The sequence below is a fragment of the Pogona vitticeps genome, chromosome 3, assembly GCF_051106095.1.
Source record: "Pogona vitticeps strain Pit_001003342236 chromosome 3, PviZW2.1, whole genome shotgun sequence".
NCBI classification, from domain to species: domain Eukaryota; kingdom Metazoa; phylum Chordata; class Lepidosauria; order Squamata; family Agamidae; genus Pogona; species Pogona vitticeps.
Window position 1 is genome coordinate 131,675,959 of NC_135785.1, and position 26,952 is coordinate 131,702,910.

A 26,952-nucleotide genomic window follows, 5' to 3' on the forward strand; every position below is an offset into this window, starting at 1 on the left:
TTAAGGAACTCGATTTGGTGGACAGAGTGCCTGAAGAACTGGATAGAGGCTCGTAACATTGTACAGGAGGCAGCAACAAAAACCATCTCTAAGAAAAGGAAATGCAAGAAAGCAAAGTGGCTGTCCAACGAGGCTTTACAAATAGCAGAGAAGAGAAGGGAAACAAAAGGCAAGGGAGATAGGGAAAGTTACAGAAAATTGAATGCAGACTTCCAAAGAATAGCAAGGAGAGACAAGAGGGCCTTCTTAAATGAACAATGCAAAGAAAGAGAGGAAAATAACAGAAAAGGAAAAACCAGAGATCTGTTCAGGAAAATTGGAGATATTAGAGGAACATTTCGTGCAAAGATGAACATGATAAAGGACAAAAATGGGAGGGACCTAACAGAAGCAGAAGACATCAAGAAGAGGTGGCAAGAATACACAGAGGAATTATATCAGAAAGAGTTGCACATCCCGGACAACCTAGACAATGTTGTTGCTGACCTTGAGCCAGACATCCTGGAGAGTGAAGTCAAGTGGGCCTTAGAAAGCCTGGCTAACAACAAGGCCAGTGGAGGTGATGGCATTCCAGTTGAACTATTTAAAATCTTGAAAGATGATGCTGTTAAGGTGCTACATGCAATATGCCAGCAAGTTTGGAAAACTCAACAGTGGCCAGAGGATTGGAAAAGATCAGTCTACATCCCAATCCCCAAGAAAGGCAGTGCCAAAGAATGCTCCAACTACTGTACAATTGCACTCATTTCACACACTAGCAAGGTTATGCTCAAAATCCTGCAAGGTAGGCTTCAGCAGTATGTGGACCGAGAACTCCCAGAAGTACAAGCTGGATTCCGAAGGGGCAGAGGAACTAGAGACCAGATTGCTAACATGCGCTGGATTATGGAGAAAGCCAGAGAGTTCCAGAAAAATATCTACTTCTCCTTCATTGACTATGCAAAAGCCTTTGACTGTGTGGACCACAGCAAACTATGGCAAGTCCTTAAAGAAATGGGAGTGCCTGACCACCTTGTCTATCTCCTGAGAAACCTATACGTAGGACAGGAAGCAACAGTTAGAACTGGATATGGAACAACTGACTGGTTCAAAATTGGTAAAGGAGATTCATAATCTTATGTCAAAAATCTTTGGCAACGGTCACCCAGCAACTTTTTTATTTAAAAATCATGTTTCTACACTAATTTACCTCCCTGGTTAGTGGTTCTTTTTTCTTAAACAAAAGTAGATACAGTGGTGCCTCGCTTAACGAGCGCACCGCATAACGACGAAATCGCATAGCGATCCGTTTTTTCGGATCGCTAATGCGATCACTTAACGTTTTTCTTATAGGGCACAATTCGCTTTGCGAAGACCGGTATGCGTTTCGCTTACCAATCTTCGCAAAACGAAGCCCGACGATCAGCTGTTCGGCGGCCAAAATGGCCGCCGGAAGCCCGGAAATGGCCCAAAATGGCCACGCGCAGCATTTTCACGCCCTCGTTAAGTGAGGCGAGGGCACGAAAATGGCTGCCAGCCATTACAAAGCTTCGCTGAACAGTGAGTATTTGGCCCATTTGGAATGCATTAAACCATGTTTAATGCGTTCCAATGGAAATCCCTGCCCCGTTCAACGATGCTTCAGCATAGCGAAGGTTAATCTGGAACGGATTAACCTCGCTATGCGAGGCACCACTGTATATATCTTTCTTCTAGAAGGATCCAAGGTAGCTTAGATCATTAAAATGTCACACTAGCTTTAACTATGTAAATATGAGGGGGTGCTGATAAATATTGAGCCTTTCCCAGAAAAAAATGAGCTAGGAAGCTATAAATTGCAGAGCGTATTGGCCAATTTGTATCCAATGGTGCAAAAATCAACTACCTATGATTTTAACTTATCTCTCATGTTCAGGTCCAAAGTGAACATGGCAGCACCTCCACAAAAGTTCAATGTGGAAGAGCATAGGACCATAATCAAGTTCCTGTTTCTCCAAGGGAAACGTGCAAAGCAGATCCATGATGAAATGTCACAAACTATGGGTGACAGTGGCCCTTCATAAGCAACAGTTAAACACTGGGTTGTCAATTTTTAAACTGGCCGTTTCAGTGTTGAAAGTGAGAAACCCAGCAGAAGGCCTGTTTCTGTCTCTGTGCCTGCAAATGTGAAAGACATCCATGACATGATCATGGAGGACCGCCAAATATCAGCCCAAAGTATTGCTATACAGTATATCTGGGAATATCACATGAGAGAGTTGGTGCCATTATCCACAACCACTTGGAAATGAGAAAGCTGGCAGCAAAGTGGATCCCCAAACTTTTGACAACCGAACAAAAGAGGAAATGAAATGTGGAGTCATCGGTGGCAGTTTTGGAACATTTTGCAAGAAATGAGTCAGATCTCCTGGGCAAACTGGTAATTGGTGATGAGATATGGATCTACTGTCATGATCCTGAAACAAAGCAACAGTCTAAGGAATGGAGGCACAGTGGTTCCCCCAGGCAAAAGAAGTTCCAAGTGCAAAGGTTGGCACAGAAGCAAATGGCAACAGTTTTTGGGGGGATAAGAAGGGAGTTCTGCTGGTGAACTACCTCCAACAGGGTTCAACCATCAATGCAAAACATTACTGTGCTTTATTGACAAAACTGAGGCACAACATCAAGGAAAAATGTCAAGGAAAGCTCTCCAAATGTGTCATCCTGTTGCATGACAACATCTCATCACACACTGCAAGTGAAACAATGGCAAAACTCATGTCCTTAGGCTTTCAAGTGATGCCCCATACACCCTATTCTCCCGACCTGGTTCCTTCTGACTATTATCTGTTCCCCAAACTCAAAAAACACCTAAAGTGACAACAATTTGGGAGTGTTCTGGAGACAACTAATGCTGCAAATGAGTGGTTACACCATCAGTTGGAAGAATGTTATTTGCAGGGACTTAAGAAGCTGCAGAACAGATGTCGCAAGTGCACTGACTTCCTGGGGGAATATGTAGAATAGTGTGGCGGTTACAGCTTCCTAGCTCATTTTTTCTGGAAAAGGCTCAATATCAGTACCCCCTCATACACTCCCGGCAACTGCAGAAACTGGGCACTCTGGCTCAAGGACAAATCAACACCTGTATTTTCAAGGGTTGTATAACCCCATCCAGCATAGGTTGGGTCCTTATACCCTGATCAGCTTTGACTGACGAGAAGCACTTCTGTCTTTTATTAAGTTTCAGTTTATTCAGCTTCATTCACTCCATTACTGACACCACAGGCCTAGAACTGAAATAGCTTCCTTGGATTTAGATAGAATGATAGAATTGGGAGCCATCCACTTACTGGTGACACCAAATCCAAAAACTCCGGACAACCTCACCTAGCACTTTCATGTAGATAGTATTAAAAAGCACAGGAGACAAAACAGAACTCTGAAGGACACCACAGGCCAGTGGCCAAGGCATCAAACAGAACAACCCCCCAGCACCACCTTTTAAGTTCTCTCCCACATGAACGACTGGAGCTACTGTTGAACAGTGCCTCCAACTTCCATCCCAGAGAAACAGCCCAGGGTTCCATGGTACTGAAAGCCACAAAGAATCCAACAAAACAAACAGGGATAAACTCTCCCTGTCTAGTAGTCAGCACACCAAGAAGACCAAAACAGTCTCCATCCCATAACCAGGACTGAAGTTGAAATGGATCTACACAATTCATCCTATTCAGGGACTGCCGGAGCTGAGAAGCCACAACCAGCTCCAGGACCTTGCCCAGGAATGAAACATTAAAAACTGGCCAATAATTATCCAATACCATGGGACCCAAAGAGATGTTTTCGGTAATAGTCTTACTGCCTCCTTTAAGTTTGCTGGGATCATACTCTGCTGTAAGGAGGCATTCACCACTCCTCATATCCACTAAGCCAATCAGGAAGGGCAAGGGTCCAACATATATGTGCTGGCTCTCACATTTCCAAGGGTCCTTGTCTACATCAACAGAATGTAAAAATTGAAATGCATCTGTTAACAGAGGATAAATAGGAACCATAGTACCATGAACAGGGCCTATATCAACAACAGTATTCAACCGAGGGGATTTGAGCTGTTTTGACTACAAATTGTCACACAAATTCTTCAAAGAGGGCTACAGTGTGACTTGTGTTCTCTTTGTTTGGGCCAGCATGTAACGGGCCTTTGACCACGCTTGAGCTGTATCAGACAACTCTATGCAGATGCAATGGTGACAGAATAATTTCTTTGCCGCTGCCACTCCCACAGCATAGGCCTTCCAGTAGGCCCTAGCCCATGTCTGTTCAGATTCACACAGAATTTTCTATTATCTTGTCTCCATCTTGTTTCTTTATGACCAACTTCCCACAAAACTAGGGGGCCACTTTGATTCTACTTCATAGCTTAGGAGTGATCATGTTAATGGCCCTTACCATTTCCCCATTTCAGAATGGGGTTTATCAGACCAGAAGTTTTATAGCATCACCTCCTAAGGTGACACAAACTGCCCAAAAGCTGTCAGGAAAACATAGATCCATCAGCCTCCAGAAGAAGACAGTCTCAATCAATCTCCAACCTCTGCAGAATCTCTGAGCTCCAGTGAGTCTGAGGCTCACCAGGTAATAATCTGAAGAGTTTATCCATACCCAGATCACCAACATTTACTCCAGTCCAAAAACAAGAGCTAAAGTGTGCGCTGGATGGTTGAAGCTTGGAGAAGGCTGTACTAGAGACTCCAGCAAATCAATGTCTATTGTCACAATGGAGTGTGATAATACTATTCAAAACTGTGTGGCTTATGGAAGACATTGTGCTTCTCTATCCATGATCCAAATAACCAGGAAATGGCCTGATACAGCTGTGCAATATTGTACCTGGACTGGCAGCAGGAAAAAAGGATGCTAAGCTTTACTTGGCAAAAAGCAGCCTGAATGGTGACAACACCCATGTCAGCACTAAGATGATCTACAAGATACCCTCTTGCACTAACTGGCATTTTAAGAGACACCCAAATCATGGCTTCTTTTTTGTCAGTTAATCGCTTCCCACCCAATAAAGTCTTTTTTTAAAGGACTCCACACCTGTAGAATACTTACCACAGTAGAAGCAGTATTCATATACTGTATAACCATCTCCTTTTTGGTAGCAACATCTTTTTCTCTCAATGGAACTTTTCTATCTTCATTTAAATTCATATCTTCCTAAGGAGAATAGACAATACAAATGGAATACTACTTCATAGGTTAGGAGTGATCGTGTTAATGGTCCTTACCATTTCCCCATTTGAGAATGGGGTTTATCAGACCAGGAGTTTTATAGCATCACCTCCTAAGGTGACACAAACTCCCCAAAAGCTGTCAGGAAAACATAGATCCATCAGCCTCCAGACTTCCCACTTTAACCAGCTTTACCATGAATGATTCAATAACACCCAGGAAGAGAATAAGATTATTTTTACAGCAAAATTAATAACTATAGAATTTTACATACTACATATATCAATAACACAAGCAATAAGATGACTATCCTGTCAAGGAGCATACAATCAATATTACAATAAAGAAGGATGGCACAGAGCCTGTGGATTCATGGACAGCCCCCCGGGGGGGGCACAATGTCTTCACAGGGAGTCCACAAAGGCTTAGAAATGTCATGAGCTTTTGAAGTTAAAATAGGTAGGTAGGTCGCTGGAACCAGTTATATTGGCTCTTCCCTTTCCATTGGACTATTTCAGTGACGTGAATGACAGTGAGTGATAGGTAACAGCCTGTCCTCCATATTATTTTACTCAGGCTTCATGCTCTGGAGAGGAGGACATTCCAGCTTCGCATACAGAGTCAAAGCAACACAGGAAGTAACAGTTACGGGTTATAAGTTTTTGCTCGATTGGTGTAGAGAATGATACCAGAGGCTACTTCCAACACTGGGAGAGGTCATTGCACCTCACTAGGTAGCTACCACCCGCCTTAAGCTGGGCAGTCCCCAAACAATAAGGTGCAACCTTGCCACGGTCTGTTAACCTCACAGGGCGTAAGCACTCAGCCCTCCTTAGAAAATGCTGGGGCCCGGAATAGAGAGGTTCCAGAGTCCAGTGTACCCCTATTTAAGTTGAGATGAGTCCTTTTCTCAACTAGGCTGTCCCACCTGGCACTCTTTTCCCAAGTCTATTCCCATTTAATAATTAACTGAGAAAACCAAAGATAAAACCATGAGTCTCAGAGTCTGCCAAGACCAGCAAAACTCAAGTAATTAATTGGACTCAGTAGCATACTTGTGGCCTAAATAGATTTAAGTAATTAAGCAGGTTTTCTGCTCAAAAGACCAAACATAAGTTTTTAAGTATTATTGTTTTATTAGAAAAATAAAGAATTTGAGATATTCAGTTTGTTGCAAAGCATAGCATTCAAGTATATTTCCATTAACTAAAATAGAAATTTAGCAAATCCCAGCTATAAAAATAAAATAAGAAAACTACTAGCTAGAAAGGTGGGTAAGGCTGAGCCCCCCTTTCTCTATCCTTGCTATGAACTACATCCTAGCTATAGCAATGGGAACTCCATAGTCCATTCAAAAATCCATAATCCAAGATAAAATCCAAAAATCCAAAAAAGGGTTTCAAAAAGCTCTCGCTCTCTCTGCCATCATCCTGTCATTTTCTTCACAAGCTGGAACCACTTTCTTCTTCACTCTCCACTGATGTAAACCAATCAGGATGAAGGACTGCTCATCTCTCTCCACCTCCTTTTCTCATGGGATTGCAGGTGTTGTTGACATTCTTCCTCGATGTTATGTCTTTGGTCCTTATCATCTCTGGCCAAGGCTGCTACATGGAAAATTCCAACTAGCTCTAAAAAAAACCAGCTTCTCGAAGCATCTAGTTCATGACACACATACTAGGATGGATTCCTTCTACACAATTCCATGACTACAAATCCCATTTAGAAATTACATTCTAGCTTCAATAACCTAAACCATGACACAGGATACGTGGGGTTTGGGGTGAAAGCCGACAAGCAGATCGATAACCTTGAACCATGCAAAAAAGTTAGGTTACCTACCTGTAACCATGGTTCTTCTAGTGCACTGGTTCTTAAGCTTGGGTTACTCAGGAGTTTTGGACTGCAACTCCCAGAAGCCTTCACCACCAGCTGTCCTCACTGGGATTTCTGGGAGTTGCAGTTCAAAAGCATCCGAGTAACAAAGGTTAAGAACCACTGTTCTAGTGGACCTCTGTGAATTCACATAAATGGGTTTATTCTGCACCTGCGCAGGAAGTTCGGAAGATTCTAGAGCTTAGGAAAGGAAACAATTTAGTGCCCCCCGGCGCAAGCTCCGCCTCCTCAACCTTCCTTTCAGTTCCCTAATAACTGCTGTTACCAAGAGTAGGTACTGACAACGGCAACGTGATGGATAGAGGGGAGGAAAGGAGGGATGTGTGAATTCACAGAGGTCCACTAGAAGAACCATGGTTACAGGTAGATAACCTAACTTTCTTCATAGTGGCCTCTGTGAATGCACACAAGTGGGTGAATAGCAAGCTTACTCACCGGATGGAGGGCCATCACGGTAGCAAAGATGACAGTATCACCCTTCCAAATGCCGCATCACTCTTGGCTTTGACATTGAGGCGGAAGTGCTTCACAAATGTCAGAGGATTAGATCAAGTAGCCGCTCTACAGATGTTCTGGAGCTGTATACCCTGATGAAGAGCGGTCGATGTTGAGACTGCTTGTATAGAGTGTGCCTTCAAATGGTCCAGTATCGGCTTGCCTGCAAGTTGGTACGCCAACTGGATCATTTACATTATCCATCTCGACAACGTCTGAGGGGAGGCATGAGCATCCTTTTTGGGGCCATAATAGCATAAGAATAGACAGGGAAGAGTTTCTGAAGTGCCTCATCCTATCCAGGTAGAAGGTGAGGGCTCTCCTTACATCCAACATGTGAAGCTGTCATTCAGTCGGTATGGACGGAGATGGAAATAGTGTAGGGAGTGTAACTGACTGATTCAAATGAAAGTCTGACATCACCTTAGGTAAGAAGGAGATGTCCAGGTATAATGTGACCTTATCAGGATGTATTTGTAAGTATGGAGGGTCCTCTCTCAGGGCAGCCAATTCGCTAGCTCTTCTCGCGGAAGTGATTGCGACGAGAAAGGCGGTTTTGATGGAGAGTAGCTTCTCGTTACAGGTGGCCATAGGTTCAAATGGTGGTTTGATAAGTGTTTCCAAGACCAGTTGAAGAGACCATTGTGGCACAATCCACTGTGTTAGGAGCCTGATATTTTGCAGGCCCTTGAGGAATCTTTTGACTGTGGGATGGGACAAAAGCTTGATAGACCAAGAACCGGTCGGTGGGCTATTACAGCAGATACATAACCTTTGGTCGTGGAGTGTGCAAGACCCATACGAAATAGGTGTAGAATAAAGGTAAGTAACGTCTCAAGGGAGGTCGGGACTGGTGCAAGTCCCTTGGATTGAGTGAATTTAATGAAGGATTTCCATTTGTTCTGGTACAGACGGGAAGTGGACGGTTTCCAAGCATGATCTAGAATTGCCCGGAACTCAGGAATATCCTCCACACCGTCAGGCGGAGGGATCGGATGTCCGGATGGAGAATGGACCCGTCGTTCTGGAAGAGGAGTTGGTATGGAAGGTAAGTGAAACATTTCCCTCGCTATTTCATTTAGGTGGGCGAACCATGGTTGCCATGTCCACCATGGGGCAATAAGTATCACATCCGTGCGATACTGAATGATCCTGGTGATTGTCTTCAGGAGCATGGGTATCGGAGGAAACAGGTAAGTGAATTCTCTGGACCAGGTATCATGAATGCGTCCTCCAAGGACACTATGTCAGCCCTCAAGCAGTATCTGAGGCACTTGGTATTGTGACGGGATGCAAATAGATCTATTGTCAGCTGGTCCCATCTGAGGCATATGTCTTGAAAGACTGTCCTGCTTAGGGACCATTTGTACGTGCGGGTAGGTAACCTGCTGAGGCAGTCCACAAGGTAGTTGTTAGATGAGATGTGGATTGCTTGAGGGAAAATGTGATGAATGTCGCACCATTCCCTTTATGGTTAGGTGAAGAAGGGGTAGGGAGCGAGTTACAAGTTTGTGAGGCTGGAACCGTTGTACCACCTTTTGGATTTTTAGAATTATGCTCAGGGGCAAGAAAGCTCTTGCTCGTTAGTGCGTCCAATTGCGCCCCAATGTATTTGACAAGTTGGGAAGGCTCCAGGTGAGACTTTTCTTGATTGACAGTCAAATTTAGTTTGTTCAATGTATCGAGTGTGGTTTGGGTGGCTGCAATGGCGCCATGGTAAGAATGGGCCACCAAGAGCCAGTCGTTGATATATGAGAAGAGCTCCCCCCCCCCTTGGTGTGGAGGTATACCACCACAGGAGCCATACACTTTGTAAATGTTCTGGGGGCTGTTGAAAGCCCAAAGAGGAGGGCGGCAAATTGGTAGGTTGTATCCTCGAAGCTGAATCTGAGGAACTTTTGATGAGAGGGATGGATTGATATATGAAAATAGGCAACTTTGAGATCGATGGTGACAAACCAATTTCCCTGGGATAGAAGAGGGAGAATGGAGTCAAGTGTCAGCATACGGAACTTTTTATAAAGTATGTATTCATTAAGATCTCTGAGGTCCATGATGGGTTGGATGCCCCCATCCTTTTCAGGGACCGCAGAGTATCTAGAGAAGAATCCCTCACCCGAGTCAGAAGGTGGAACCCTGGCTATAGCCCCCTTTCTGAGGAGGGAGGATATCTCCTCCTGCAAAAGTACCGAGAAAGAGGTGAGCCTGATGGAATTCAGTGTGGGATTCATGATAATTCTATTAATTTTCATCTTGGATGATGGCCAGAACCCACTCATCAGTTATAACCCTCCTCCACTCTGGAAGGAATGGGGAGAGTCTTGTGGGGCTATTGAAAAATTTAGGAGAACTGCTTACCCCTGCATTGGGACTTTCAAAAGGGTTGTCTGGAGCCTATGAATTGTTGCGGCTTAAATTGCAGGGAGTTGGTTTGTGGTAGCTGATAAGTCCACTCAGTCGGTTGCTGCTTAGTGTACCGAAAGGGCTGATACTGGTACTGCTGTTGGAATGCAGGCCTCTTGTAGGAAGGCTTTTGATACTTACACGACTAGTATGGTATGTACGACTTGGCTGTCTTTCTCATCTTATGGATGTTTTCCATGATATCATCCATTTTCCAATTAAACAGCCCCACGGCGTCAAAGGACAAGTCTTCAATCTTATTCTTAGTATCATCCATAATGTTAGCCGCCCTGAGTCAAGCGTGCCACCGGACAGCATATAGCAGCGCTATATGCTGATGGAGACTTGTTAAATGCTTTAGCCAATGTTTGTGCTGGTCATCTGGACCTGGTGCACTCTAGTTTTTCAGAGCCTTTACGTGCCTCTTAATCTGTTGTACGTGGTAAGTGACTTCTTGCTGACTTTTTTTGGTTTCTGCCTTTTTTTCCCCCATAGGAATGCATTAATTAAATTCCAATGCATTCCTATGGGAAAACGCCCTTCACTAGATGAAATTTTCACTGGACGGCATTAACCACGGAATGGATTAATTTTCTCTTGCAAGGCACCACTGTACAGGGAAAAACAACAGCTACTCTTTGTGGCCTTCATAGATCTCACAAAGGCCTTTGGTTTGGTTAGCAGGGGCGGCCTTTTTAAAATACTTATCAAGATTGGATGTCCACCTCGGATCCTTAACATCATCAGGTCCTTTCATGAGGGAATGAAAGGCACTGTAGTTTTTGATGGCTCAACATCAGATCCCTTCGACATCTGAAGTTCAGTGAAAAAGGGTTTTGTCCTCGCGCCGTCATCGTTTGGGATCTTTTTGCTGTCATGCTGAAGTACACCTTTGGAATTGCAACAGAAGATGTCTATCTCTGGACTAGATCAGATGGAAAGCTCTTGAATCTCTCTAGATTGAGAGCAATGACCAAAGTCCAGCTGAAATGCATGCGGGACTTCCTCTTCCCTGATGCAGCTATTGTTATCCATTCTGCTGAAGACCTCCAACAACTCATGAATCGTTTCAGCAAGGCCTGCCAAGACTTTGGACTAACAATCAGCCTGAAGAAAACACAAGTCATGGGCCAGGGCATGGACTCACCTCCCTCTATTACCATCTCCTCACAAGAATTGGAGGTTCCACTGAGTTTGGTATAGGGAGTTTTCAGTTAAATAATTCTACAGTATATTGATCTTGCAAGTACTCCTGTGAGGAGCTTGAATATTGTTGGAAGGCATGTAATTGGTCGACAATTACTGGGTCCATTTCCTTTTTGTAATCTTTTATTTTCAGAAATATGCGGCCTGTTGTCATCCAATCTTCAGTTGTACAATTCTGAAGTGATTAAATTGCAGTGCTATATGTTGATGGAGACTTGTTAAATGCTTTAGTCAATGTTCGTGCTGGTCATCTGATCGTGGTGCACTCTAGTTTTTCAGAGCCTTTACGTGCCTCTTAATCATTTCAGTTGTTATTACAATATCATCCATATGTTTTCCTTGAGTTTCTTTACACATTTCTTTAATACACAAGGTATCTTTGTTCCATCCTGTTGGGCATTCTTTCCAAAATTTCTTTCCAAAATTTTAGAGCATCATCTTTACATGGGCCTAATTTCTTTTGCTCTGCATTTTCTCTTAGTGATGTATAGAAAATTTTTTGGTTATTTCAAAATTGCATGTTTTCTCCATATTGTTTCAAGGGTTCATCATATCTTTCAATTTTCTTCACTGTAGCTGTTACACATTGTTTTAATTATTCCATAATGCCAACAACTGTCTTCCTTTTTAGGTTATATATTTTGCCTACTTTGACTTTTACTTTTTGATTTTTAAGTTTTGAATCTTTCAAGTGTTTTAAGTTTCTAATGTCTGCACATAATTTGTTTATTTTTCTTTCCAGCAGAATTTTCCATTTTGGAGTGCCAGGGGTTTTCTGGGTTTTTTGTAGCTCATAACTACGTTCCATGGTTATTATGGCAGCTGTGCTATACATTAGCTGGTTTGTTTCCTTCAGCATGTAGATTGGGATTTTCTGATAACTACATTTGGACCAGTCAGCACATCTTTCACTGGTTTTCTTTGTGATTGTGCTCCAGCTGGGGAACCGTTGTCTTTCTGTGTTCTGGCTAGTTGTAGCAACCCTATCACTCACTTATTACAACAGCTGACAGTCTGTTTCTGTGCTCAATTCAAAGTGCTGGTTATTACCTATAAAGCTGATGTTGTTTTGAGGCATATACTGCCCCATTGTGCTAGAGAACTCTCTGGACAGTTTACAACATAATTGTGCAAAGAACAATTTGCCCCGCCCCCAGTGAGCTGGGTACTTGTTTTATTGACCTTGGAAGGATGGAAGTGTGAGTCTACCTTGAACTGGCTACCTGTACACATCAGAGCTGAAATTTAACCATTGCATCACCAGGCTCTAAAGCCCTATACAGCTTGGGTCCAGGTTTTTTAAAGGATTGTATCACCCCATATGAGATATTAAGATAAATAAATAGAGAAGGTGGTCATTAATTATATGGCATAAAGAAAATATAGAGAGACCTGTGAATGATTTGCTTGTGTACAATAAACATCTGAAGAACATCTGTGATTATTATTAACTTTGCTACACTTCAATAAATAAGATCTGTTTGCATTTACCAGACAAGTGTTTAGACAATCGTCTTTTATATTGTGGATAGAGGTAATCCACTGGTGGCAGTGAGGAAAACAAAGACTGGAACCCTTGTGGGGGCACAAAAAGTAGGTGCTTCATAGAGGTGATTGTCACATATGCAAATTTGTAACTTTCAGTTCTTTCCTCACTGGTAAATAAACAACCCCATCCACAATATTCAGGAGGAGACACACATATGTTGGCTTGGCATGTGTACAGTGGTGCCTCGCATAACGTTTGCTTCGTTTAACGTTTTTTTCGCTTAACATTTATTTTTTCAGAGTCAGATTGTGCTTCGTATAACGTTTTTCCCTATGGGCGATTTTCACATAGCGATTTTGGGACCATGTTTCGCTTAACGTTTTTGGTTTTAGGTCCCCTGCTTCACTTAACGATGTTCATTTTTTCAATTACAAAAGTGTCTTAACATGTTGAAAAACGGTTTTAAATGCTTGGAATCGTTAGTGCACCTTCTAAAATGTGTGCATACTTAATTTGGCGTTGATCTGACTTTTCGTTAATTTTTTGTGAATTTTTTCCTCCCCCATAGGAAACAATGGAGCTGTCAGATTTTGACAGCTGTCAAAAGTTGGGGGGAAAAAAATCACCATAAATTAACGAAAAGTCAGATCAAAGCCAAATTAACTTTTGCATCCGTTTTAGAGGGTGCAGAAGCTAATCCAAGCATTCAAAACCCATTTTTGACCCTTTTACGACACACTTAAATTTGCAAAAATTGACTTCGCAAAGCCATTGAAATGTATTGAGTCGGCTTCAATACATTCCAATGGAGGAAACATTGTATCGTTTAACAATGTTTCCTATGGGTTTTTTCGCTTAAGGACGCCAATCCGTGCCTATTGGAACGGATTAACCAGTTTCCAATGCATTCCTATGGGAAATGGTGTTTCGCATAAAGTTTTTTTCGCATAAGGTTTTTTTTTTTGAACCAATTAAAAACGTTATGCGAGGCACCACTGTATGTCCATGCAACCCTAAGAACTGCAGCAGGGACTGTTTATTTACAAGCAAGGAAGAGAATGAAAGTTACAAATTTGCTTCCGAAAAGCAATAGGATTTCAGCTATTGACTTCCCATTCAAAACTCAAAACAAAAAAATCACTCAAGTGATTCACTATAAATTGCAAAAACATACATCATTTCCAACCAGATAAAACATTACTGTTCTGAATCTTTATTTCCCTTGATCAGATCATTTCATATAAAATTCTCTGTGAAAATTTTTAACTTTTTTTTTTCATTTCAAGAGTTGTGCTAAAGTAGCTTTAGAGTAACAGGAAACGTAAACTAGAAAGGTGAGCATAAAGCAACAAAACAAAAAGCAAGATGGAGAAACCCTAAGACAACCAATGTTCTAGGAAGACAATTTAAACATCAGTATAACAAGACATTGAATCAAAAGTTACAACACAAAACAAAGAACAACACACATCACACAGCAAAACAACCAGCTCTTATGAGATACCATCTGGTATTTCCTTTGGTAACTGAAGTCAAATGAATTTCTCTTAGAAGGACTTGAAAGTATCTCTGTGTCATTACTGAAAATCCTATCTGCGTACTTGTACATTATATCTCCAACTGTTAGGGGAGATTTATAGCCAGACTTTAATGGCCAGAGTACACATAGACGTTTAAATAGAAACTCTGGTTGTACTATTTAAGGGTTCTATAAAGTCAAAACGATCAGTTCGAGTCGAATGTGAAAAAAACTAAGAATAATCTTGATGCAAAATCACAGTGCATACAAAAACATGTTACCATTAAATAGCCTTTCAACTTCAATCTTGGACACCTGCCATTCCCCAAAACTCTTCAACCACAATTTATGTAAACATGTAGTGATCTCATCAGGATGTTGCCACAATATACTTAAAATATCCTGGAAAAGGTGCAACTAGAACACCAAGTCTGCACTGGCAAAAATCTACTCAGTGATACAGCTTGGACATACAAAAGCAAATGCTGAAGAAGCATTATCAAGCTATTTGGACCTTCAGGGAAAGAACTCTCTTTAAGCATCAGCCTTCAATTCCACAGTTCTAAACAGACGGATAGGAGTTCACATGTGAATCTATATAAGTATTTTTAAATGTATATATTCTGATTCTGCAGGAAAAAACCACTACAGTAGAATGGGAATGTTAGCATTCCATTGAAAACTTTAGCATAATATCTCAGCTTATTGAACAATGTTTCTTACCATCATTTTTTCGAACAGTGCAAGTATCTCTGTCTCCGACAAAGGTTTATGGACAAAGTTATCTACATCTGCAGAAGTAGACCAATCACTAGTCAAGGAATGCAGTTGTTTCAGATGAAGTACATTCGGTCTATCTTTTTTGCTGCCTGGTATCCGTATGCTGGAAAATCTATCAAACTAAAAAAAAAAGCATGAAGTCTAAAGCTGATATACATATAGAAACTCACCAACCATAAGTCTCAAAAGGGATCGACCGCATACCTATATAACAGATTTTTTAAAAGAAACAAACCTGTGTATCAGGTACTATTTCATTCTTCCCTCTTTCAAAAGAAATGGTCAATTAACATCGATGGCATCATTTAAAAAGCTCACCAGCGTCTGTATTTCCTACGACAACTTCGGAAATTCAATCTGCCTCGGGAGCTGCTTGTCCAATTTTACAGAGGCATTATTGAATCTGTCCTCTGCTCTTCCATAACTGTTTGGTTCGGTTCGGCAACCAAACTGGACAAGAACAGGCTTCAGAGGACTGTCAGAACTGCTGGAAAAATAATCAGAGCTGATTTGCCATCATTGGAAGAGTTGTACATTGCACGGGTTAAAAAGAGAGCGGAAAAGATCGCGGCAGATCCACGGCATCCTGGTCACAACTTGTTTAATCTTCTCCCCTCTGGTCGGCGATACAAGACGCTGTATACTAAAACATCGAGGCACAAAAATAGCTTTTATCCCTGTGCCATCAAACTGCTGAATTTGCAACCATCTGACGCAACTGGGAGTTGAGGCAATCGGTTTTTGTAGAATTTGCTCTTAATTGTCTTGTGAATTTTCTGTTCATGGTGTGTGTGTGTGTGTGTGTGTGTGTGTGTGTAGTGTTTTTAAGTGTGGCTGGTAGCCATATTAAATTCCGGGTATGGTTTACATACCTGGCCAGTAAATTAATAATAATAATAATAATAATAATAATAATAATAATAATAATAATAATAATAATAATAATAATAATAATAATAATAATAATAATAATAAAAAAATAAGAAGCTGCTGTTGATGTATCCAGTAGCAATGGCTAGACAAATATAGAGTTTGTTCCAATTTACTACAACCTAATTTCTTATACTTCCTGTTTGGTAGTGTACAAAAGCTTATTGTTTCATTCTGACAAATCAATTTTTAATCTGTCTGCAAATCAGGACCAGATGCCAGAGATCATAATTTTCAGTTTTAGTTTTCCATCAACTTTGTTTGGCTAGGTAGCAACAATGCACAATAGTTTTCTGCAAAAGGAGAAGTGTGAGATTAAATGACGAAAACGAACAAGTCAGCCCAATACAAGATCATGTAATTCCAAACCATGATTTGGCATTACATAGAAAGTGAGTAACTTTGTTTCAATAAACAGTAAAATTTGAATCACATGAAGAATAACAATATTCTGAAGCAAGTGCTTGTTAGCTGTTTGATACAAGGTTTAATGCAGAAGAAAAAGAAGAATTGTCTTACCACATCATCTGTCAGTGTCTTGATGCTTAAGTGCTGTAAATAAAGATATGATCTATTAATGTGGTTCAAAGAGTCTATTAAAATGTAATGAAGCAAAATAACATGTTTCTGCTTTCAACATCCAAGTGACACTCCCCTACTTTCATCTTACTGTAAGAAAATGAAACACACACCTGTGCCAAAATTCTCCTGAAATAATTTAAGGCTTTGACTTAGAGGATTGCAGTTAAGACATTAATGGTGTTGGCAGCAACTGTACAAAATTTTGTAATTTCTGCATGCTATTATTTCGACTTATATAACTCCTTACACTGCTACAGCACTCTCTGGGTGGTTTACAACATAATCATACAAAACAACAACTTGCAATGTTGTAGAAAGCAAGATTTTTTAAAACAATGAAACATGTTTACTTTTACTAGAGGGCTGTCCACATGCTAAGTCCCATTCACCCTGAGTCTACTTCTAGTTAAATGGCTATAGGATTGCATCTTGAGTGTATTACATGCTATGGTCCTTCCACATAAAATATTCCTAGAAAATCTTTTATTTTAAGAAACTCCTTTTTTTCTCAACTAAGATTGAAAAATCATCTATATTAGCCACAATTATTGACTCACATACACCTGTATTCCTAGTCACTTTATTATTACTCCTCCTCAATTATAATGAATACAACTTTTACAAACTATAAGGGATTGAAGTCCCAAGGCCAGTTCTATTAGATTCTGACATCACAGACACAGGCCAATTTTTGTTTCATATCGTCTACCATAGGAAAGGAAGGTTTCTTACCTGTAACCATGGTTCTTCAACTGGTCCTCCTGGGATCCACACAAACGGGTTAAGACTGCGCCTGCGCAGGACTCCTCAGAATATTCTAAAGCTTAAAAACATGTGATTAGTAGGACGTTTTCCCGTGGTGCACATGCTCTGCCCGCCTGTAATACCTCAGTTCCAAAATGTCCGCCGCTGTCAAGGCTTTGACTATAACAAATTCAAGAACCAAGTGACAGACAGCGGGGAGGATGGGCAGGATGTGTGGATTCACAGAGGACCACTCGAAGAACCATGGTTACAGGTAAGTAACCATCCTTTCTTCTTCATGGCCTCTGTGAATGCACACAAATGGGTGACTAGCAAGCTCACTTACCAGCAGGAGGGCCATCATGATAACAATGACGTCAGCACAGCCTTTCCAAAATTTGCTTTCTTCTTGGCCCTGAGATCTAGACGGTAGTATGTCACGAAGGTCGATGGTGTGGACCAAGTGGCTGCTCTACAAATGTCAGAAACAACGCTACGCAATAAGGCAGTCAAAGTATCCATAGCTCTCTTAGAATGTGCCTTCAAAGCATCTGGTGGAGCTTTGCTAGCCAGTTCATAGACCAGAGTGAGAGTAGACACGATCCATCTAGAAATCGTCTGTGAGGAAGTGGGAGAGCCTTAATGTGGGCCATGGAAGCAGACAAATAATTGAGAGGAAGTGTGCAAGTCCTTAGTCCTAAAAGTGTAAAATGCTAATGCACGATGAACATCCAAGGAATGGAGTATGCACTCAATGTCTGAAGAAGGATCAGGGAACAACGTTGGAAGGATCAAAGGTTGATTAACATGAAAACCTGATACAAGTTTGGGGAGAAAGTAGACATCAGGATATAAGACGACCTTATCTGGATGGGATTCTATATAAGGGGCATCAGCTCGCAGTGCAGCTAATTCACTTGCTCATCATGCAGAGTTATTGCTACAAGAAATAGCATATTGAACGAAAGGAGTCGAAGCTCCTATGAAGCCATTGGTTCAAATGGAGGAGGCGAGTAAGAGCTCGTAAGACAACTTGAAGGGACCATTGAGGCAATGGAGGTTGGGCAGGTGAGCGAATATTATGTAAGCCCCTTAAAAACATTTTCAAGGTCAGGTGTGAGAATAGTCAGGAAGCTTCTGAACCCACAGGTTGGTAAGAGACAACAGCAGAGATATAATACAATAGCTGGGTACTTTTAAGAACCAACTAAAAACGTGGATGTATAGGCAGGCCTTCCCTTCCAGTTAATTCCTGACCTCTTTCCTTTTTTTCTGTCTTTATTTGATTTATTTTGTATTTTTCCTATCCTGCAGAATCATTTAATTAATTAATTGTTATAAATTTTTCTTGAACTTGTTATGCTTTATGTTGTAAGCCGCCTAGAGTGGTCGAAATGACTAGATAGGTGGGGTATAAATAAAATAAAATAAAATAAAATAAAATAAAATAAAATAAAATAAAATAAAATTAAATTAAATTAAATAAATAAATAAAGAGATATAAACCCTAAATGTAGAAAGGACCAGACCCTCATCAAATAAGTAGCGCAGAAAGATGAGAAGAGTATTCAACAAAACTGGAACAGGTAACAGCCCTCTAGAGGCAACCAACTTAGAAAAAGCATTCCTTTTGTAGGAATACAACAGTTTGGTGGAGAATTTTCTGGTTTTATCCAAAACCTCAGCTATACTGGGGGAATCCTCCAAGCTGTGAGGTGGAGTGACTCCAGATTGGGATGGCAGACCCTGCTGGCGTCTTGGGTCAGAAGAAACGAGTGGGGAGGTAGTTTCAGGAACTCATAAGCCATGGTTTTGAGGGCAGTAAACCAAGGCTGCCGAGGCCACCATGGGGCCACTAGAGTGGTATTGGCGTGAAGTTGGCGCATCCTGATTAATGTCCGCTGAATTAATGGAATGGGAGGGAATAGATAAAGGAGACAATCCTCCCAATTCACCATGAAGGCGTCTCCCAGCAAATTCCTGCCTCTCCCCGCTCAAGAGCAAAACATGGTGCATTTCGTGTTGTTCTGGGTTGCAAATATGTTGATGGCCAGAGTTCCCCAAAGATTGCAGATCAGAGAAAAAATGGAGTCGTTGGGCTGCCATTTGTGAGTTTGAATGGCTATGCGACTCAAACGGTTGGCAATATTGTTGTCTTCTGTTGATACATGAATGGCGATTGGAAAAACATGGTGGTCGTAACACCATTCCCAAAGATGAACTGCCAAAAATAGGAGTGACAGTGAATTGCTGCCTCCTTGCTTGTTGATATAATACATGGTTGTGGTGTTGCCCATGGCCACCTGGATTCCTCCAGCTACTACTAGAGGATAGAAGATGCGAAATGCATTGATGACTGCCAGTACCTCTAGATGGTTGATGTGAAGTAGTTTCTCTGACATGGACCACAGGGCATGAATTTTGTGAGGACCACAGTGTGCGCTCCAACCCGTTGGGCTGGCGTCCATTGTAACCTGGACCATCAGTTGAATGGGTCGCACTAGAAGATGCGGCACAAAAGTCTGCCGTGTTAGCTGACTCGCAAGCTCTGGAGTTACACGCAGTTGCTTGGTAGGTATGTCCATCAAAGGATCAAATTGAGACAGTTACCATGCCTGTAGAGAGCGCATTTTCAATCACGCGTGTGGAAGAGCAGACATGGTTGAGGCCATTAGACCTAGAAGATGCTGTGTATGGTGGGCAAAAACTTTGGCATAAGGATGAAAAGGTTGGATCGCTTGGCATAGTTTCTGAATTTGTTCCGAGGGAAGGAAGATTCTGGCATTGACTGAGTCTAGCTGTGCACCAATGTAGTCCATGACCTGAGACAGCTGGATACGAGATTTTGCAAAGTTGACCTACAGGCCAAAGTCTGCCAGTGTCCAAAGAACAAAGTTGGTATCTTGTAAAGCTTCGCGGTAAAAAGCAGCCGCTATCAACCAGTCATCTATATATGGAAAGACTGTGAAGATAGGCCGCCACAGGGGCCACACATTTTGTGAAAGTCCTTGGGGTGGTGGACAGTCCTAAGGGTAGAGCGCAGAAGTGATAGGCTGAATCCAGGAAGTAAAAGCGAATATACGTGCATATAATGTGAAAATAGGCATCCTGCAGGTCTATAATGGTAAACCAATCATTTGGACAAAGAAGCAGGATGACCGAATTCAGGGTGACCATACAAAAATGTCTTAGATGAAGGTAAGCATTCAGTAGTCTGAAGTCTGAAGTCTAGGATCGGTCGGAGACCACCATCTTTCTTGGGAACCGCGAAATACAGTGGACCCTCTACTTACAGAATTAATCCATATTGGAACGGTAGCTGCAGGTTGAAAAGTCTGTAGGTCAACTCTCCATTGACCTACAATGCATTGAAAACCGATTAATCTGTAACCAGCCGTTTTTGTTCTGTTTTTGTTCCATTTTGGTTTTTTTCTGGTCTGTATGTCGATTCTCCGGCTGCAATTGGAACCTAAATTTTGCAGCCAGAGAAGTCTGTAACTCGAAAAGTCTGTAAGTCAAGCCGTCTGTAAGTCGAGGGTCCCCTGTAGCGGGAATAGAAACAATCTAGAACTTCTTGAGGAAGAACATGTTGGATAGCCTGCTTCTGAAGAATAATAGATACCTCGTCCTCTAGAGCAGGTGCTTAAGTTTTGAGTTTGAGGTGGCTGATAAGAGGAAGATCTGTGAACTCCAAGAGGTAACCAGAACATATGATGGCAAGCACCCAAGTGTCTTTGGTGACAACAGACCACTTGTTGAAGACGGGTACTAGCCAGGAATGATGTGAAAGGTCAGGTGGATGGTTCGGAATAGGACAGTCAAATATACTGTTTACCTTTCTTTGCAGGACAACGGAAGGTTTGGCGATGCTGGATAGGAGCCTGTGATCTAAAAGCAGTGGTAACAGAAGAAACCAGAGGAGGATTGGATCTTTCTTGAGCAAGAAGTCTATAAGAACAATAGGCCTGATGGGAAGGTTGCTGATACAAGTGATGGGTATTGAAAGGTCTGTGCCTTGGTGTCCCAGTTGTTGGACAGAATAAGAACAAGCTGTCTTCCGGATCTTACGTAAATTGTCCATCACCTCATCTGCCTTTTCATTAAACAGACCAACTTCATCAAATGGAAGGTCTTCAATGCGGGACCTAGCATCATCTGTGATCCCTGCTGAACACATCCAAGCATGCCTCCTGAATACAATAGACGATGTCATGTCCTTACATGCAGCATCAGCCATGTGGCAGGATGCTAAACGCTGCTGTTCAGTCTCCTCCAGGTGAGCGTTAAGGACAGTGGCCCTAGCCTTTTCAGGAGCAGCTTGGAGAATTAGCAAAACCTTGCTCCATAACTGTCTCTGATAAGCCCCCATAGCTGCCTGATAATTTGACACCCTCATAACAACTGAAGCCAGAAAATAAAGTCGACGACCCAGAACATCCAGCTTCCGTCCTTCCCTGTTGGTAGGTGTAACATTTGACCAGTTTCCAGCCCAAGATTTATTAGATTGCACTATGATAGAATTAGGTGTGAGATGTTTGGTGTGTCACTGCCATACAGTGATTTTCAACATGCCTAGGAATCTGAAGAGATGTGGACGGTTGGTTCCATGATTCTTTTATGAGGTCAGCATAGCTGGAATGAAAGTCAAACTTAATGGGGGAGACTTATTTTAGTTAATGTCGTCAAAGACAAGGTCCTACTTGGGAGGAGGGGATTGCTCTATGTCAAGCTCCAAAGATTTAGCCATGCGTAAAATCAACTAAGAGTATGAAGTAAAATCCTCAGATGGAGATGGAGGGTGCAGATCAGCAACATCTGACTCAGGAGTTGGTAGATTTGAGGGAGATTCACCTGAAGCTTCTGAAGGCAGATTGTGTTCTGAGACGGATGATACGGAAGAACCTCTCGCAATAGAAAGTGGTGGAGAAGGCGAGAGACAATGACCTCTTGAAACATGGGCTGGAGCTCGAAGAATCGATGTTGAAGTGTCTGTTTTGGGTGGATGAGAGATTTTTGAGGATGCGGTTTGACAAGAGACCGGGCGAGAGATGTCCTCGGTTGTGATACGGAGGAAAACGGTACCCGAAGAGACATGAGACCGCTTTGACAAATGGACTGCTTGCTGAGAAATGTCTTGTTGTGACAAATGATGTTTAGCAGCCGGCTTCAATGGCGGGGGGGGGGCGAGCTAATAATAAGCTTGATGTCGATGCCGAGGAGGAGAGGGCAATCGGGAGGAAGAAGAGGCATAGATGTAACGTACTCTTTTGGGCCTCACATAATCGCCGGGATCATAGTAGGGATTGAGGTCAAAGTCATCCCCATAGTATCGATGTTGAGCACCCCTTCGATCGAACTCCACATACAAAGGCTTCCTGTAATCTGAAAACGCCCGACATCAATAGGGACAAGGAAGAACTATAGCCTCCCGATGTTGAGGATATTGTCGGGATGGAGAGATGTGCCAGCGTTTAGCCAGTCGTTTATGTAGAGGAGACTGCTGTGACGATACCTCAGAGTTCGACAGCCAAATTACTGTTGTCCGTCCAATTGACATAGGGCTTGAATGGACCGAGGCCGGGCTGGAGATGACATCAGCCTCAAAATGGCCATGGCTAGGAGACAGGCTCGGTATTGAAACCAAAGCCTGAGCATGTGGTGGTGGTACTGAGTCAATCCCTTCAGAAAGGGAGTCTGGATCTGGCACCTCCCAAGACAACTCCATGAAAGGGATCTTGTTGGCACATGATGTGCACTGCTTAAATGGGCCTGGCAAGGCCATAAAAATTGTCGGAAACAGGGGGAAGGAAAAAGAAGACTTACGGGAAACCACCAACCACTGTCCAATATCAAAGTCGAAAATCAGAAGCCAAGTTAATCACAACAAAGTCCATAATCCAAAAATCGGAATCAGTAAGCAGTCCAGAGGTCAAATAGCCGAGAAAGAACAAACAGCAGTCAATCCAAAGTCCGATAACCGTATACCATAGCCAGTCCAAGGTCAAAATTCTCCAGAGATTATAGAACGATAATCGATAAGCCAGACCAGAATCAAAGCCAGGATAATGGGGAAAAACAGCTATAGACACGGAAGAGTCTGATCACAGCAGTGGCAAAAAGAAATTGAAGTATTATGGGCGGGCGGAGCATGCACACCACGGGGAAACGTCCTACTAATCACATATTTTTAAGCTCTAGAATATTCCAAGGTGTCCTGCACAGGTGCAGTCTTAACCCATTTGTGTGCATTCACAGAGGCCACGAAAAAGTAAAAGTTTTTCTGCTAAAATATTCCTTAGAAATAATAGCAACAACATATCTAATAGAAATAATAGGGAAATCTGTTTGCTTCCTTTGTGTCATATACAAAGGAAGGAAACTATATTATTTTATCTTCTGTGAGATCCAGCTTTCTTAACATTGTATGATATTCTGATCTGGATTTGTTTATTCTATAAAAATTGGCTCTGTAGAATCTAAAAGTCTAACTTTGTTCCAACTACCAAATAGTCCAGTGCTTACCCAAATTTTATAGCTTCTCAAATATTGATAACAAGACCTATTTTAAAAAGTGACTGGATCTTTGTGTCTCAGAGGGCAGCCCGTGGGATGGTAAAGTATAAAGCTAATATGATGTACAGTGGTGCCTCGCATTACGACGTTAATTCGTTCCAGCGAAATTGCTGTAGAAAACATTGTAAAGCAAAAATAAAAAAGCTATTGAAATGCATTAAAACCTAGTTAATGCATTCCAATTGGCTAAGAACTCACCGTCCAGCGAAGATCCTCCATAGAGGCAGCCATTTTCGGGTGCCTGCGCAGCGAAAAATGGCTCCTAAACACAGCGGGGAGCCATTTTGAGCATCCGCCGGCATTTTGAAAACCTGACGATCAGCTGTTTCGATCATCAGGAAGTGAAAATCGGTTCCCGAAACAGGGAACCAATCATCGCGCAGCGAAATTCCCTCATTCAAAAATGTCATTTTGTGATCACTTTTGTGATCGCAAAAACCTCGTTGTAATATGGATTCATCGTTTAAACGGAGCGCCCGTCTTGCGAGGCACCACTGTACTGGTTTGCTTTGTGTTGGAATGTGACTTAGGACACAGGTTTATGTTCACAATGAGCTACGAAATTTGATGAATGGCCAAACATTTGGTATCTGACTTACCTCACAGAGTTGTTACTATATGGATAAAACAGGAAGAAAGAGAACCACCTACTATACCGGGGTCCCTGACCCCCAGGCCGTGGCCCAGCGAGGGTCCATGGCCTTGGGTGGACCGGGCTGCAAAGAGAGATCTCCCGCTCACCCAAACGCACGCACTTTCCCCATGCACGCACACCCATCCACACGCACAGGTGCCCTGCCCACCCCGACGCACGAGCACATCCCTCACACCTACAAGAGAGCCCGCCATCTGCGCATGCACAAGCAAGCACCCCGCCCACCCACACATGTGCACATGCATGAGCACGTGCCCCAACCACCCATGCATGCACGAGCCTATGCCTTGCCCACCCGCAAGGCGTGCCCCACCTCCCTGCACATGGACCCTGCCCCCCCAACCAGTCCATGGTTCAGAAAAAGTTGGGAACCACTGTACTATACCATAAAAGAAAGAGGAGTGCACATGGTATTATTAGTGGGGAATCTTTACATTGTACAGGGCCAGACCCTCGTTATCTGCAACTGAGGGGGGGATATTCGTATATGAATACCCCCATCTCTACTCCTAAGCATCCCCTCCCACAAGGTAGAGCCAAACTAGCTTCCTGTTTGTCTAGCTCCCTAATGGGGGGGGGGGGGCTGGTGGTGATGCAACGAATGGGGTGAAGACTAGAGCAATAATGGCAGAAAACACAGAGTGAATCTGACCAAACACGGACTAGAGCCCTTTGGAAGGCATGTTCCATGGCAGTGGTGGCAGCAAAGAGGCATGCTCAAGGGCCTCTTACATCAGGGTCCACAGGAAGATAGTTTTCGCCACCCCATAGTGAAAAATCTGCACAGCACTTTGCAGGCAAAATCACTCAGATACACTCTGACTTGTATGCTGTAATCAATATAGGTCATGTAGATTCAACTATGGCTCCTGCTTGTCCTGTGTCAATGGATAAGTTTCCATTTTTGCAGCCTGATTATGTGGACAGGACCCTTGAAGAGGTGAAGGTTACCACTTGTCTGCTAAACTTTTGCCCTTCCTGGCTTATAAAAGTGTGTTCAAGGGATAGTGAATGCCTCCTTATAGCAGAGTAGCATCCCAGCATGCATAAAGGTAAAGGCTCCCCTTGACATTTAGCCCAGTCATGTCTGAATCTAGGGCATGGTGCTCATCCCCACCTCTAAGCCATACAGCCAGCGTTTGTCCGAAGACAATTTCCGTGGTCACGTAGCCAGTGCGACTAGACATGGAACGCCGTTACCGTCCCACCGTGGTGGTACCCATTTATCTACTTGCATTTGCATGCTTTCAAACTGCTAGGTTGGCAGGAGCTGGGACAAGTGACAGGAGCTCACTCAGTCGTGTGGATTCAATCTTACAACTGCTGGTCTTCTGACCCTGCACCACAGAGGCTACTGTGGTTTAACCCGCAATGCCACCACCTCCCTCATGCTTAAAGGAAGCAGTAATAAAACCAAAAAGCTCTCCTTGGATTACACAATACTGGATAATTCCCAGCCAGTCTCTAATATCCCATTCTTGGGCAAGGAAATTGTGGTTTCTCGGCTCCAGGGTTCCTGGATGAGATGGATCATCAATTCAATTTCAATCTGGCTTTAGGCCTCATTATGGGACAAAGAGTGCTTTGGTTGCCTTGGTGAATGACCTATACTGGGAACTGTTGGTTCCACTGGACCTCTCAGCTTTTGATATCATCGACCATAGTATCCTTCTAGGCCATCACTCTGGGAGGCGACTTGGAGGCATTGTTTTATAGTGACTCCAGTCATTTCCGGAGGGCTGAATCCAGAGGGTGATGCTACGGGATTCCTGTTGAACAGCCTGGCCATTGGCCTGTGGTTTCCCTCAGGGCTCTGTTTTGTCCCCTATGCTATTTAACAGCTACATGAAACCACTGGGAGAGGTTGTCCGGAGTTTTGTGGTTCAGTGTCGCCAGTATACTGATGACAGCCAACTCTATCTCTACATTCCATCTAAATCCAAGGAAGCTACCATATTTGCCGGCGTACAAGATGACTTTTTTGGACCAAAAACATGCCTCCAAGTGGGGGGGGTCGTCTTGTACGCCAGGTGCACTTCATTTGGGCCAGGAAGGAGCCGCCACTGTTGAGTGAGTGACGCAGGGCTGCGCTGGCCGGGGTGGAAGGCGGGCAGGCAGGCAGTCGTTCTGGATGGAGGGAGGGAAGCAGAGCCGGCCATGCCTGAGCGGCCAGAGCCCGCTGAGCCAGCGGCGCGCTTGCTCGCCCGCCACCTGCCAGCTTCCCCTCTTCCTCCTCCCGCCGCGCACCCAGCCACTTCCCCTATTCCTCGCCATCTCGCTGCTGAGCCAGCTGCGCGGGCGCTCACTCACCCGGCACCTGCCCGCTTCCCCTCTTCCTCCTCCTCCTCCTGCCACCCACCCAGCCGCTTCCCCTCTTCCTCACCCTCCTCCCCGCCGGCCATGAACTTCCAGGGCGGGCCCAGGCAGAGCCCCGGGTAGCCGCTGCAGCAGAGCTGTCCACTCTATATTTTGAGTGGAAATGTTGGG

The 26,952-nt window shown here is 43.1% G+C and overlaps 1 protein-coding gene across 4 annotated transcripts in view; it reads right to left on the minus strand.

Moving 5' to 3' along the window:
• The window catches only part of LOC110078403 (protein diaphanous homolog 3), a 355,467-nt gene that overhangs the window by 320,560 nt on the left and 7,955 nt on the right, over positions 1–26,952 (minus strand). For all 4 annotated transcript variants that reach the window (XR_013543712.1, XM_078390739.1, XM_078390740.1 and 1 more), the window contains exons 2-4: positions 16,431–16,463; positions 14,925–15,101; positions 5,074–5,178 (exon numbers count right to left, since the gene is read on the minus strand). Coding sequence is in view for 3 of the 4 variants with exons in the window: in XM_078390739.1 (XP_078246865.1) it covers positions 5,074–5,178; positions 14,925–15,101; positions 16,431–16,463 (315 nt within the window). In the remaining variant the exon portion in view is untranslated. The remainder of the gene's footprint in view (positions 1–5,073; positions 5,179–14,924; positions 15,102–16,430; positions 16,464–26,952) is intronic.